We start from the raw sequence: 14,182 nt of genomic DNA, 5'->3' as shown, positions 1-14,182 counted from the left end.
CCTGCTAAGTCCAAGACTAGCATTTTAGTGTAATCCTGAGGAAAGATTAATTCTAGAATATTTTTAGCCCTAGCTTTGAAAGTAGACAGCACTTGATATAAACTGAAAAGCATAGTGGTGGAGACCGGACAAGAGAATACATGCAGAAAAAATTCTTTGTTCGTAATCAAAACACGGTGAACAATTATTCCTATAAAATTCATTGTCAGGAAGAAAAAACTGCAAACACACTGAAGAGTGTCACTACTAAGGCTTCCACAGCAATCTCAGCTTTGGAATGAGAAACATACAGAAAATTTAGGAAGTCACAATATTGCTACATCTTTCAGGTCCATTTTGCAACACAGACACAACTAGAGAAAATATGTGAAAGATGACGAATAAATAAAAAATGGATTTCGAAACAGGGCAGTCACAAGAATGGGGGGGGGGCGGGGAGGAACGGAGTTCAGCTTTAATTCTTTATCACCATCTGATTTGGGGGATTCTGTGCATTTTCTTGGTGCGATTACCCAGACTGGGACTCGAACTGTCATTCTCATCCACCCTGCAACAGTGGTTACCCGAAGCAGGCAGCTGGGGAACGCTAGCAACTACCTCAAGTCCTAGGTTTGATACAAGCCTCGAACATCGGTTTAATAGCAGTTGCATAATAAGACTCAAAAGGCCAAGCACCCCTACTGCCTTACACATCTCTCTTTCCACGCGAATGAGAGTGGAGGGAAAGATCTGGACGAAAACCGAGCGCTACCCGGGCGCCACTATCACTGCCACTAACGAGCTGGTTATTATGCAGCAAAGAAGAGGAAAAACCAACACCTGGCGCACGCATACGCAGACACCCGGTGAATAGGTGGGTCTAGAGAGAGATATCTTCCCTTTGCCTTCCCCAATAGGCAATCCTCGATGGGTGTGCCAGGAATGGGGTATAGGGGGGAGGAGAAGAAAAGGGGTGGGAAGCGGTTGCCGCTTGCTGCAGCCAGCCTGAGTGATGGTGAGGTGGTTAATCATGGTGGCCGAGGAAACATCGGGTCACTTCTCCCCCTTCCGCCGCCCGTGTAAGCACGAAGGTGGGCAGCGCGGCGGAGGCACTCGCCGTGTCACCGCCACCAGCCCAGGGGGGACCCGGAGCCCGCACCGCTGGCGCCGACCCGCTGGCGGCGGCGACTCAGGTGGGTGCCGAGCAGAGCATCCCTCTCCCCCCGCGCCCGGCGGGAGGGGCCGGGCACGGGGGCTCCGCCGCCCCCTCCCCCGCTCTGCCCGGTGGCGCACACGCCCGCCCTGCCCTGCCCTGCCCTGCCCTGCCCGCCTCCCGCTCCCCGCGGGACTCACTTGCCGATCACCTCGCAGAGCTCGTACACGTCCTCGAACAGCACGTCGTCGTCGGCCATGGTCCGGGCGGGGGGGATCAGCCCGAGAGGCGGCGGCCCCGGGGAGGGGGGGCGGGAGGGAGGGAGGAAGGGGGGGCGAGGGAGGGGGGAGGGGGGGCCGCGGGCACGGTCCCCGCCGCGCGGCGCGCTCCCCTGCCGGTCAGCGCCCGCCGCCACCACCACGGTAAATCCCAACCGCTACGGCAGCTCCCGCCGCCGCCGCCGCCCGCCCGGGGGCTCCCGCGGCCGCGCCGGGACTCCCCGCTCCTCCTCCCGCGGGCCGCAGCCGCCGCCGCCGCTCCCCGCGCGTGTCACACACTCCGCGACCCCACCTTCCTCCGCCCCCCACCCCCCTCCCGCCCCCTCCCTCCCCCTCTCAGCCGGCTACTCCCCAGCGGCGGCGGGCGGGCCGGCGGCTCGGGCTAGCGGGGCGGCGCGAGGTCCATGGAGGGGATCGGCGCGGCGCGGCGGGCAGAGGGGCCGGCGGCAGGCGGCAGCGCCGTCTCGCTCCCTCGCCGAGCGGGCGGGCGGCCGCGCGCTCCCGGCCGGGCGGGCGGGGGGGGGCGGGCGCGCGCCGGGAGGGAGGATAATAGTGGGAGGGGGGAGGGGCGGGCAGTTGCAGGCGCGGCCGTTGATTACGCTCCCAGGCGCGAGGAGGAGGAGAAGCAGCCGTAGCGGCAGCGGCCGCGATAGGCGCTTGCTTTGCTGGAGGGCGGGCGCGCGCGCCCAGCCGCCGTCACGCAAAGCCGTCACGGCACGCGCGCCCCGGCGCCCGCCCCCCCGCGCGCGCGCGCGCGCCGGCAGGCCGAGCAGGCGCGGCACGCACGCACGCGGGGGGCTGCGTTCGCTTCCGCTGCTTTTCTCCCCACCCCCCGCCCCGCCAGAATCGCGCGCGGGGCCACGCCCACCATCCGTTTGGGGGGTCGGGGAGGGTCGGTCGGGCCGGTGTGCGCAGGCGCGGGCTGGGATGACGTCATGGCGCGGGGAGGGGGCTCGGCGGGGCGGCCGTGGTGCGTGAGGGCGCGGCCGCGCCGGGGTCGGGGGAGCGGCGGCGAGCGGGGCCGGGCGGGGCTCAGGTGCGGCCCCCCCTTATCTCCCCGGCCGCCCGCTCCCCGCCGTCGGCTCACGGAGCGCCAGCGGCTGGCGCGGGGCCGGTGGCCGGAGGACCGGCGGCCCCGCCGCGCTGGGGCTGCGGGGCAGCGCGGCCCTGTAGCTGGGGGCCGCTGGGGGCAGGTGCGGGCAGGGGAGAGAGGCGGCTGCCGCCCTCTCGGTGGGTGGCGAAGGCCGCCGCTTAGGTGGAGCGTCTGGCGCTTCAGCTGCGCGCACACGCGTGGTCTGTGGGGGCAGGCGTCCCTTCTGGCTTCCACGAACTCGGCTCTGGTAATAAAGAACCTCTCTGCAAAACTGGGCTTGTAGAGCTTTGTCCAGGCGCGGTTAAAGTGCGGGTTTTTTTGTTTTCAAAAGGCTGTAAGTATTTTCTGGAGCACAATTTGAGCCCTCTGTGTTACTAGGAAAACGGTCACCTTCTTACTAGCCCTAAAAGTAGTGAATTAAAAGAACCTTTTAGGAAGGCTCTTAGATACACTCTTCCAGTTGGGCAAGCAACTAGTGGCTGTCGTTTCTCTTAATAGCTACTTAAAAACAATGTCTGAGACACCTGGTGAATTTTAAAACACTAAGTACTTACCTGATACACTCTGTTCCATGATTTTTAACATGTTACACAGAAAACTATATACGAAAGATAGATGTAAGTTGCACGCGTGTGCTTTTCCGAGTTTTGAATTAGATGGTTTGCAGAAGAAAGCAAAGCTCTTTTGAAGGAATTAGTCAGGAACTGTTGCAGTTTACAAAATATTTATTTTTGCCAAAGTGCTTCAACACACATGCAACTTCTTAAAAGTTGTTAACAAAGGTAAATTATACAGTTGTTCCCCACACACAGGAAAAAAACCTGTCAAAGCAAAATTATCTGATGCAATGGTTTAAAGGTTAGCTCTAAAATGCAGAGCTGATGACACTTCACCAAGAACACGTTGCTCCTGTCTCCAGATGAATTCAAAGGAAAAAAAAATAAATCAGGAAAAGCCGTGAAAATAATTACATCTGTCTCCTGCACAATGGCAGCATATAAGGTGAGAGGCATTCCCGTGAGGCTGTGCTCTATGTCCTACAAACCTTTAAAAAACATTTAAACACCACCTGCTATTTGGAATGCAGACAAAAAGCCAATATATTTAGATTGTTCCCTGAATTTCACACAGCTAAATGTGGGCAACCATTTTTTCCTTTTGTGAGGCCATCAGGCTGAGTACCACATAGGCCTGACAGTAATAAGTCTTAGAAAAGGGGTGAGCGTTCGCTTATATTTTGAGCAGAAATTGTCATCTGACTATACGCAGAGCCATCGTTAGAAGTTAACAAGAAAAAATGATACAAAAGCACACAAGAAAGAAAAATGCTGATAACAGATCCCTTCCTGAGCTGAGGAAAATGTGTTTACCGCTCTAGCAGCATCACTTCACAGAGGTCTCACTTTCCTCCGGACGCCAAGCGCTAAGAGTCACACCAGGCCACGTCACTCAGGTGTGACAGATTAAACTGAACACAAGGAATATCAAGCATAATACATGGGGGTCTTCGGGCCAAAGTATTGTAATAGAACAAACCCTTTGAGAGCTTTGGAAGGCAGTTGGCTCCGTTTTGACATGGCACAGCACAGAAACGTGCTTTTTCTGCTGAGGGACGGGGTCTCAGAGCACAGGTTGGAGAGTTAGAGTTGTTGTTGTGGGAAGGGAGTTTCTTGGAAGACACTGAACAAAATGGGTTTTCCGTAAGAGAGGTGGTTCATTCCCTGGCATCTAGCCTACTTGAAGGCTCCTACTACCTTCCGGTAAGGAGGGTAGCGGCTGCTTTTTTTCATCTGATGGGCTGAGCTTCCTATTTCTTTTGGTTTTTTTTCCACTGTGGAGCAAAGAACCCTAACAAGGAGCAGCTGTAGCACTCATGGCTTAGGTTGGCAAGAAGCAAGGCAAATCTATCAAAGCCTACAAATGTGTCAGTTGTCCACACTTAGTGCAGGGGGAGAGCGAAAATGGGAGCTACCTACAGTTTTAGTTGCATGAGAAGAATCTGTCTGAACTAGGATTTGTGTGCAGATCTGTATTGTAAAGAGTTGCATACCGAACCAGCAAAAGCAGCAAGGATACCGCTACATCAGCAATTACTAGAACAGGTGAGAACTATTCTGTAAGGGTTTCAGATTGCAGGGGCTCAAGAAAACGTGAGCGTTAGTTTGCAAAGTTTGCCAGCAGCCAATACCCAGTAGTATGACCATCCAAGCAATGCATACACAGGTAGGTATGTTTGGGATCATGAATCTCAGCCACAAGTCTGAAAGTAGTCATTCCCTTTCCCTTTCCCAGGCAGGCATTCTTGATTTTAACCCATGTATCCAATACATGTCCTTATAGATTCTGGGTTTAATTTAAAACTTTAAGGTTAAATTCTGAAACGTGCACATCTAACATCTTATTAAAAAGTATGTAACAGTAATGTTTGACATAGAAGCAGAAGAAACTTTACACTTGAGACCTGGAATGATTTACTGGCAAGGATAATGGTTGGTCTGAAAACAGTTCAGGGCATCAGTTGTTTCAGGGCTGGGAGAGGGACTTCTTCATAGGGAAAGAGCAAGAAAAGGACACTGACTATTCACAGGAAGGAGATGCTTTACAATCCCTAGTAGCCTTCCCCAAACCACTGCACGTGTTTGAGCTGCCTGCCTGTCAGATTCTGAAATGTCAGGTTAAGGTGGCATATTTGTAGGCGAACCACTATTGTTGTTCAATTCAAAAGTTTATTTTAAAGTCCTAAGAAATAGCTGAGTGTGGGCTTGGGCACTAGAAAACCCATTTCTTAAAATTTTATGGGTTTTTCAAGTTTTATTTGGCTGTGGTCTTCGCGGGGTGTGCACATACGGTCCGCACACTGTTGATGAGCCATGAGGTAGGTAAGTTGTTCAAAAGTTGTTTATGGAACCATAGTTATCAGTTACATCCAAACAGCCTTTATAGTGTTTTCATTTAAAAGTGTGATGTAAAAGGTACGTGATGATGAACAAGAAATTTGAAGGGTTGGACTGTTTTGTAATCCAAAAGATGTAGGAAGCACCAAATTCTGTGCCTCAGATTCCAAGTATAACAAGGCCCTGGGTACTTTGATCTGTAACCTGAGTATTAAATCACTCCCCCTTACAAAGTTTGAGGATGACACTGACACTGAAGATGAGTATGAACTGTTAGTACTTTGTAAGAGAGAATATTGGAGGCCTACCAGGTTTCTGACAAACTGCCGTATTGTTTAGGAGTGCAAATTCTATTAACTTAAAATAGTTCATATTTGGGGCAATAGAAATGTATTTTGGTTGCAATGAAAAGAGACAATGTTTGATCATGACAGACGTGGACATTTTCAACCCTTGTAAAAAATGTTGGTCAAAAGAACCCTAAAAAGCCATCAGCCAACCCTGAATAAGTCTGGATAACTTCTTACAGAAGTATATAATTAAATCACCTTGGAAATCTACTGTGTGGCAGGGCAGTCTGCAGCTGCAGAGCTCAGGTGTAGCACACTGCACAAGTCGTGCCACACTCTAATTAAGGAGGCTGGGTTTCCCACGAATGCGTGTCTTAACAGGTGAATGATGTTTGTCTAGGAAGATAAATCTCCAACTGCATTTTTCTCCTTAGTGGAGTTTTTTTTAAGTTCCTCCGCGGTGTCAATTCTCCATTGTTCAATGAGAAGTGGACTTTCACTGCCACCCTTTCTCACTGAAGACACTTATCAGGTCGCTTTTCTGCAGCCCCCTATCTTCAAAGCACAGTTGCAGCTTATCTGTGGGATTTGTACCTTGCCCCCATCTAATTCTGTTGAAATTGACCCCCAGGTTCAAAAGTTCCTGAGAAAGATACAGGCCTGTATGTATATGTGAACATGGCAAAGCATAAACATCATTTCCTCAGGCAACCGGCTAAGAGCTGCCTCTTTTGAATGAGAAATTCTTTTTCACTGCCCTTCAGACATGGTAACCACATCACCTTCGCCAGACACTCAGCTCATACTGACCCAGCCACCCAGCTGGGAGAGAATGCCAGGTCAAGTAATCAGCCAGGTCTTGGTCAAGGAATGGTAAAGGAAAAAGTCACGTTCCTCATCTGTAATTAGACCATAGTCGTAATTAAACATAAATTACAGGAACACTACTGAAGATAGGTAGTAAACTAAACCAAAGCTGAGCCTATCTGATACTGCCAAAGATGCTCACGGTCACCCTTCAAAATCAGTTTCAAAGGTGAAACAGTCCCAGGTAGGAACAGCTGGCAGCATGAAAAGAGAGGGGAAAACTTAAAAATTACACAAACCTCTGCTTAATGGAGTTTCTTTTTCAGCTATTGCTTGCCATTCTGGTTATTTTTCCCTTCCTTGTGTACTGTGTACCTGTGAACAATCTTGATTGGATTACTGGAGATGCCTATTTCTTTTCTCCCCAGTTGCAGCTTTTCCTCATTGATGGGTATGGATTAAATAATAAGAATTGTGGAATAAATCTCTCCATGATGCTTTCATTGAAGCTTTTTTAAATTAAAAAGATCTTACAAGATGTACAGGGGATAAAACTAGGTAATAAAAACAACTCAAAATTCCAGTTATCTTTTCATCATTATCCTAAACAGAAATTTGCAACCATATGCTAGAGTCATGCACCTATATACAGAAAAATTATTAAAAATCACATCATAAGGACAACATCAAAATGCTACATACTAGCACTGAAATAAAAAAAAACCCTAATATTTTCCTTTCATATCTTTCTTTTCTTCTTTCTTGCATTTCTTAACCCTCCTACTGTCTTTTGTAGAAACGTATTAAGCTCTTTTGAGTAGACAGGTGCCACCCTAATAGTTAGGAACTCCAGAAGGGCCCCACAAAGCAGAGTAAGTGCCCAGAGGAGCTTTGGTGTAGATAAATGGCAAGGAATACTGCATCTAGAGGAAATCCTCATCTACACCGTCCCTGCGTGATGCTGAACTTGGAACTGGCAGTTGCAGCTCTGGAAAGAGCCCTCAGACTCACCCTGGCAGTTCTATGAAACCATTGCTGCAGGGTGCAGTGATGGTCAAAAAAAGCCAATAAAATATTGGGCATATAAGGACAGGCATGAAAACAAGGCAGAAGCTGTCATTTTGCTGCCATATAAAGCTTTGGTGCACCCACAGCTGGAGAGCTGGGATGTTTCAGGCCTCCCCATCTCCAGAAGGACACAAAGGAGTTTGCAAAGGAACAGAGAGAGAAGGGCGATGAAAAGGAACCAAGGATGAGCCATCTGCCTTGCCAGGAAAAGGCAAAAGGCTGGGACTTGTCAATTTGCAGAGCAAACACCTGAGGTAGGACATGACTGAGGTTTACCAAATCACGAAAGTGGTAGATAAGGTGAAGGCAGAACCATTGTTCACCAAATCCTGCAATATTAAAACTAAGGGGCACTCAGTAAAACAAGTAGGAAGGTAGTTTAAGAACAATATGTGAAAGTACTTTTTTAAAAAAATATACACGCACAGTGACTAGTGAACATTGAGAACTTGCTGCCACAGGAGGCTGTGGACACCAATAGTATCAGCAGGTTCAAAAAGGAGTTAGACCATTTCAGGGATAACACATCATTATAAACAAATACTGGAAGGAACAGGCAGGGGTGTGCCATGGAGCATCCTTAGCACAACAAATGTAGATGCTGGGGGAGTGGAAGGGGAACTGACTGCAGATAGTGGCTAGGCTTTCATGCACTTTCTAAACTATCTCCTACTGCCACTGCTCCGTTTTCATTTTTACAGGTGTAAATACAGTCTTTCACTACAAATTATGCAGTCAGCTTCTCCACATTCGGGGAAATCACAAGAGTCAGCATACCTGGGATGCAAAGAATATCCTTACCCAGGAAGGCCACATTATTGATCTCAGTCTGTCCCCTGTTGGGTAAGTAGGGCTAGGTGGACCCATTAGGGCATTTCTTACATTTTCAGCCTTTTAGTTTCATCCTTTGTTTCATTTTTCATTCCCAACTTTGTCCTTTATTTTGTCCTCATTCTGCCACCAATTTATTTTCCAAACCGTATTTATGAGGTTTGAGATACCTATTTTTTCTTACTGCATTTCCCAGATCACTATTTCTATTAATGTGCAGTAATACAATCCAAAAGCTGACAAGGCTTACAGTTGAAGACTCCTAAGACACAGCTATGGCGTTACCACTTATCCTATAGCCTCAGGGTAAGCCAAGCTTACCACATTTTATAACTTTGGAAGAGAATACTAATTCCATAAATAATTATTTGCCATGTATTCCGTCTTCCTTCTTGTCATCCAGTTTTTTTTCCTTTCCTCCTGGTTTTCTCAGCCTATTTTTTTTCAGGTGCAGTATAGCTTCACAGAAGAGAGCAAACACTGCTCTCTAAGTGCCTGGCCACATAGTTACTTCCCACTTCCTTCTCCCTCTTCCTTAGTTACTTCCCACTTCCTTCTCCCTCTTCCTTACACTTTCCCTTTCTGAAGTGTTATGCTGACACTGCATGATTATTCACACCCAAACTTCGAGGCTTTTTTATCCTTCAGGAACAAAACCACCTGCAAGGGAAGGAGTTGTATCGACTTCCTGATTTGGACTGGCCAAGTTACCATTGAGAAAGCTTCTTGTAAATCTTTTGCCTGCAGAAATCCAATTCATAGATTGTTTGCAACAGATCTTTGAAATTTAGCAGGGAAAAAGTCCTAGAGGGCAAAGATGTATGCTTTTCTGTGTCCCATGAAATTCTGTTTAGGTCTGACAGAGGGAGAAACTGGGAGAAAAATCCTTTTTTCCTATGGCTTATGTTGGCAGCAGCAGTCTGGCAGCCATCCAAGTCCACTGGCCATGGGCATTCTCGTCCCAGGCAGTGTCCACTGCACACAGCGTGTGCTGGGAGCCTGACACTCTGGCCGTAGCTAAAAAGCTGTCGTGAAAGTGAAGTTTGGAGACAGCAGAGAGAGAAAAAACAAAACCACGCTCTGTAATAGCTCTCTCTAAACCCAGCACATAGCATCTCTTTGATCTCTTCCTTTATGGGCTCAAGAGCACCCTTATTTTGAAGAAATTCAAGCCATACTCCCCTGATGATCACCTGTGTGCTGCACATGGTCCAAATCTCAGCAGAGATTTTTATGAGTAGCTTGGAGCCTTTCCATATAGGAGGAAAAAAAGACTTCACAAAGGCAAAATATTTTTTTCTTTGGGAAAAGGCATTTGTGTGCTATGTGTGAGACTATTTTCAGGACTGGTGCTCTATTTGCTCTCACTATTGGAATGTCAATGGAGAATGTAACAGAAGGTGGGAAGAAGGGGGAGGAGGATCTTGATGTTAGGACAGGAGATTGACACACAGGTGAACAAATTGTTATTTACTTTGTAGTAAAGTGTGGTCCCTGGTGATGCTTTGCTCACTGGTTATACATGAGGCCAATATGCTCAGCTTCAGGGTTTTTTTGGCCATCAGTGCTCATCTGGAGACAAGACTTTGCCTGAAGTTTTCTCACAGCTCCAGGTGTACAGCAACATCAAACACATCTCTCTGCTCCTTCACCAATGTAAAATCCATATGTTATCATAGGAGCAGAGGAAAACCAAGGATCATAGAAATATATAAACACTTTTTAAAGAACTGCGAATACCTATTCTAACTTAGTATGTATTTTACAGATGATGACTCCTAATCAGAAGCTCTGTCTGATGCTGGGGATGTCCTTAGCACAAGTAACACAAAAGCATCTAGCAGAACTAAATTCTGAAGATTATATTTTTACTGTAAATTAAGGAGGACAAAGCTTTAGGAGTAATTATGTTTTCTGTGAGGAAAAGAGCCAGAAGTAACACTTTTTCATGAATTCTAAGTAATTTCTGCTTTAGTCGCTGTAGAGCCGGGCTCTGTATGGATGTATTGGCTTCTTTAGAAGGACCTTAAGAAAATTAGGGCTCTGATGATGAAGAAAGGGGATCTACTGTAACATCTCTTGTCTTCCACAGCCTATGGAACAGATGATAGCTGTGTTGCCTGTCACTCAGACCCTGAACTACCCACTTACAGTGCAGTGTTTTTAGGCTAATTAAAGCCATCCCTGTTGCTGACAGTCCACCCAAACATCTGTGCTGTAACAGGCATGGGGACAGAGAAGCATCTCTGAGGCCAGCCCAGAGCAGGAATACACACTGGTGTCCTCACCATGCTGTCACTATGTGTCATTCAAATCCCTCAGACTCCCTTGCTGTTTGGATTCTCTTGGAGGAAGATTTACAAATACCATGGTGTCCATTATGTGCTCCACACCCACAGGCTTTGGGTGTGCCTGTGCTCAGTCACTGCAGTTTTGGATAAAGGACAACTCTTAGACAGGAGGCTTGAGTTCAGTCATAATAACTGGTTCTTTCAAATAAGAACAAAACAGGATCAAGTGTTTTCTTGTTTCAGAAGAAAGGGGATGCTATCTAAAAGACTTCTAACTTAGCATTGGTATCTAATAATTAACTACTAAGTACTTATTTACAGTAATTGTCAGAACAATAGGTAAATCATACCATGAGTGGACAAGCTGTGACTCATAGTACTAGCCTGATGGTGGTTGTGTTGTCCCTCCTTTGGTGCCTTTGGTTATAAGTATGAAGATAATCACAGAGCAGATGTGGCCCACAGTAGTTGTACCTGTCCAGAAGCATGTCAACTCAAGAATGTGAAGGGCATGCACACCAGGAATGGAATATATATAGGGAAACACACTATTATTGTCTGTGCTGTATAGCTACAGCCAGTGCCCAGCTGGTCGGGTAAACCAAGATTTTGGCAAGTGATCATTAATTCTGTTTTCTTATCTTGTGAGTTTCTAATACGAATCGTCTCATGTAACTTTAGACACCAATGGGATAGAGGTCTACATCTGAGCTAGCTATCTGGGCGTCCTTTGCAGCTAGTCAACAGATACATAGCATTTCTGGGGCATAATCACTCTGGATGTGCTGGGGAGGCAGCAAGTAGCTCCAGCAAAGTTCCTAGGTTTCCTGTATAAAAAATAGGGATATTTTGCCTTTGATCTTTCAGAGGGGATGCTTTAAACTATTCCATTAATATAGTAATGGGTGCCCTAAAAGAAAAGGAGAAAATTACTAGCTTTTTAAAAAGTAATGAGAAACATATTATTTTTCCCTGGTCTGGCTTTCACCTTCCACAGAAGTGAAAAAGATGTCTCCTCCATTTGTCTGGGTTGTCCTGCGACCAGCAGGCACCATGGAGTTTGATAGGGATCTCTGCCTTACTCGGAGTGTGAGCTCTTAACAAGAGCATTGCGCTTTGTAGCTTGTATTTAACAACTGGTTCAAGCCAGAACCTCTTAAAGACATGGTTCTCAGCAACTTCCCTCTGCATCCTGAAATTAAACATTAACATAATAAGGAAGTTCAGATACTAACTTAATCTAACTTAATGAACAAGCACACGTTCAATTAGTCTCTGAGGTACTCTGCACTGATTCATGGAATTGGAAATCTCTCCCAGAGTATCAATACTCTTGCTGTCAGATGGCAGCAAGTCTGTTAGTTCCATTTGTGCCGTGTCCTGGAACTAATTCATGTCAACCTGCTGCGGCTGTTGGCTGTGAGAATTTCTCAGGTAAAATGGCTGTGTCGGTACTCCTTCTTTGGAGAAAGTGTCACTTATTCCTCTGCATATGTCCATTGGGTATGTCCAGTTTGTCGCTGACCACAGGATATTTCTTGTGACATTGCTGTTTGCAGTCGTTGCTTTTCATGATAGATATTCTCACAGTTGTTTTTTACAAAAAGGTGACAGCTCCCAGTACCCCAGATTATGTTTCCCTTTTACCTTCCCCCCACCCCACGTTTTCTCCCATACATCTACTGGTTGCCGTGACTTTGACATGAGTTCCTAATAGGCGCTCAAGAGCAGGCACGCTTGTTTTCAGTTTTCTGTTGAATAAAATGTCAGCAAGTAACACGGCATGTTACGTTGGTACCGCTGTTATTTAACAGTACCAAGTGCGGATCAGAACTGGCATCCATTCCTGTATATTCTTTAACATATTTTCTGCTAGCCTTCAGAGGCTGGAGATAATGGAGGTTATGGTTATATGGATAAACTTGTATTTCAGAGCAGAACGGTTAAACATGAACCTGATAAATGTCAGACATTACTGTATCAGGTATACCAGGCCCAGCATATCGAATCAAATTTGGGACATCATCTTTCTAAGCTGTTATGTTTTTTAGCAACACTATCTCAGGAAAATGAGAATACTCGAAATACGTATCTAGGAGTAAAGGACTGCTGACTGTATATTTTCCCTTTCCAGCCAGGACATGCAGGTTTGTTTCTCCTTTGCATGGGGAACAAGTACTTGCTGTGCCATGTGACAAGTCTTACCACTTCCTTAATGGCATGGTTTGTTTAGGATCGGGACAGATCTCTAGTCCCTCTCTTAAGACTTTTCAATCCCTAAATGAGTTTCCTCTGTCCATTTTATCATTTTTCAATAACATCGTACAAATGACCGCTCCAGTGTCTTTAAGCATCCATCTGGTGCTAAGAGCTTCCCCCAACTCTAGCGTGATAACGGTTATCAGTAAAGAGACTATAACGTGCTGGGCACGCTATGTAAATAGTTTTAATTACATTTTGTAAGAAACTTGTTTGTAAGAGCAGTTTTGACAGTCACAGTCCGTATTCTGTTTTTACGGTTGCTTTTTGTCTGCCTGATTCACGTAAAATCTGACTCTGGACTTTGAACCACGGCCCTGCTGTTAACTAGGAGGGCGTGCTTCCAACCACCAAAACCTTCCGAGGTTTACATTTAACTTGCAAATCCCGTATCTGTAGCTGAATATCCCTCTTTAAAGTACTATTTCCCAGGTCCCTGTGGCTGACAGTCACTTTCAGCTAAAACTGAACTCTGGGGAATGAGCGTGAACCTCTCTAGCTGCGGGGCTGTCGACCATTGCCTCCCTCTCCTTTTGAGGGCACTGGCGTTTTGTTGACACTTGCGACACGCACGCCGCTGCCGCGCAGCTCCAAGAGGACTCGAGCCACTGCCTTTCTCGGAGTGGGTGGCAGAAAACTTTGTGTCGTGATGGCTTTTACAGGCCTCTCTAACTCCTTCAGTTTCTCAAAAGCTTTGTCACTAGCAATGGCACTCGTTTCTCAAGCACTTTGCCGTGTCCTCTGTTTTGTGGAGCGGCAGGCTTAGAAAGCTGGTTCCGGCAGCTCTGTCAGGCACAAATTTGCCTACAACATTCGTCTCTCCAAGGAATCTTTAAACCCTTTCTTGTCTGTCAGGCTAGGTATACTAATGATAACATCAACCTCCCTCGTGTGATCATTTCCTAAACCATTCTAGAAAATGAGGTGGATTAATGAAGACTTATTATTTAAATTGCTGAAGCTACCCAGCTCATTTTGACTGAACACATGAGCTTCTGCCATGACTGCTACAACTGGAATGGATGTCTATTGGTCCCTAAGCATCCAGCACGTCCCAGTTGCAAGATTATATGCCTTAGTTTAAACCTCATAGACTAAAGCAGCTATGACTAAATTTCTGAGAGCACGCTCATATGCTAAGCTAGTTGTATAAGGCAGCACAAAGCTCTGCATGGGTTAATTTGCTCTGCTGAAAGCTCACTAATTTAAATTTGGCTCAGATATCTGTGCTGTCCATTG

The 14,182-nt window shown here is 46.7% G+C and overlaps 1 protein-coding gene across 3 annotated transcripts in view; it reads right to left on the bottom strand.

The window, feature by feature from the left end:
* CASK (calcium/calmodulin dependent serine protein kinase) overlaps window positions 1-1,825 on the bottom strand; it is a 226,215-nt gene extending 224,390 nt beyond the window's left edge. For all 3 annotated transcript variants that reach the window (XM_075520149.1, XM_075520153.1, XM_075520155.1), the window contains exon 1: window positions 1,333-1,825. In XM_075520149.1, coding sequence (XP_075376264.1) covers window positions 1,333-1,391 — 59 coding nt within the window. In that variant the 5' untranslated portion in view covers window positions 1,392-1,825. The remainder of the gene's footprint in view (window positions 1-1,332) is intronic.
* Window positions 1,826-14,182: the final 12,357 nt, after the last annotated feature.

This window comes from Mycteria americana, chromosome 1 (genome assembly GCF_035582795.1).
Source record: "Mycteria americana isolate JAX WOST 10 ecotype Jacksonville Zoo and Gardens chromosome 1, USCA_MyAme_1.0, whole genome shotgun sequence".
In the NCBI taxonomy this organism is placed as follows: Eukaryota; Metazoa; Chordata; class Aves; order Ciconiiformes; family Ciconiidae; genus Mycteria; species Mycteria americana.
The sequence above is the reverse complement of the archived record's forward strand: the minus strand, read 5'-3'. Positions and strand labels throughout refer to the sequence as shown.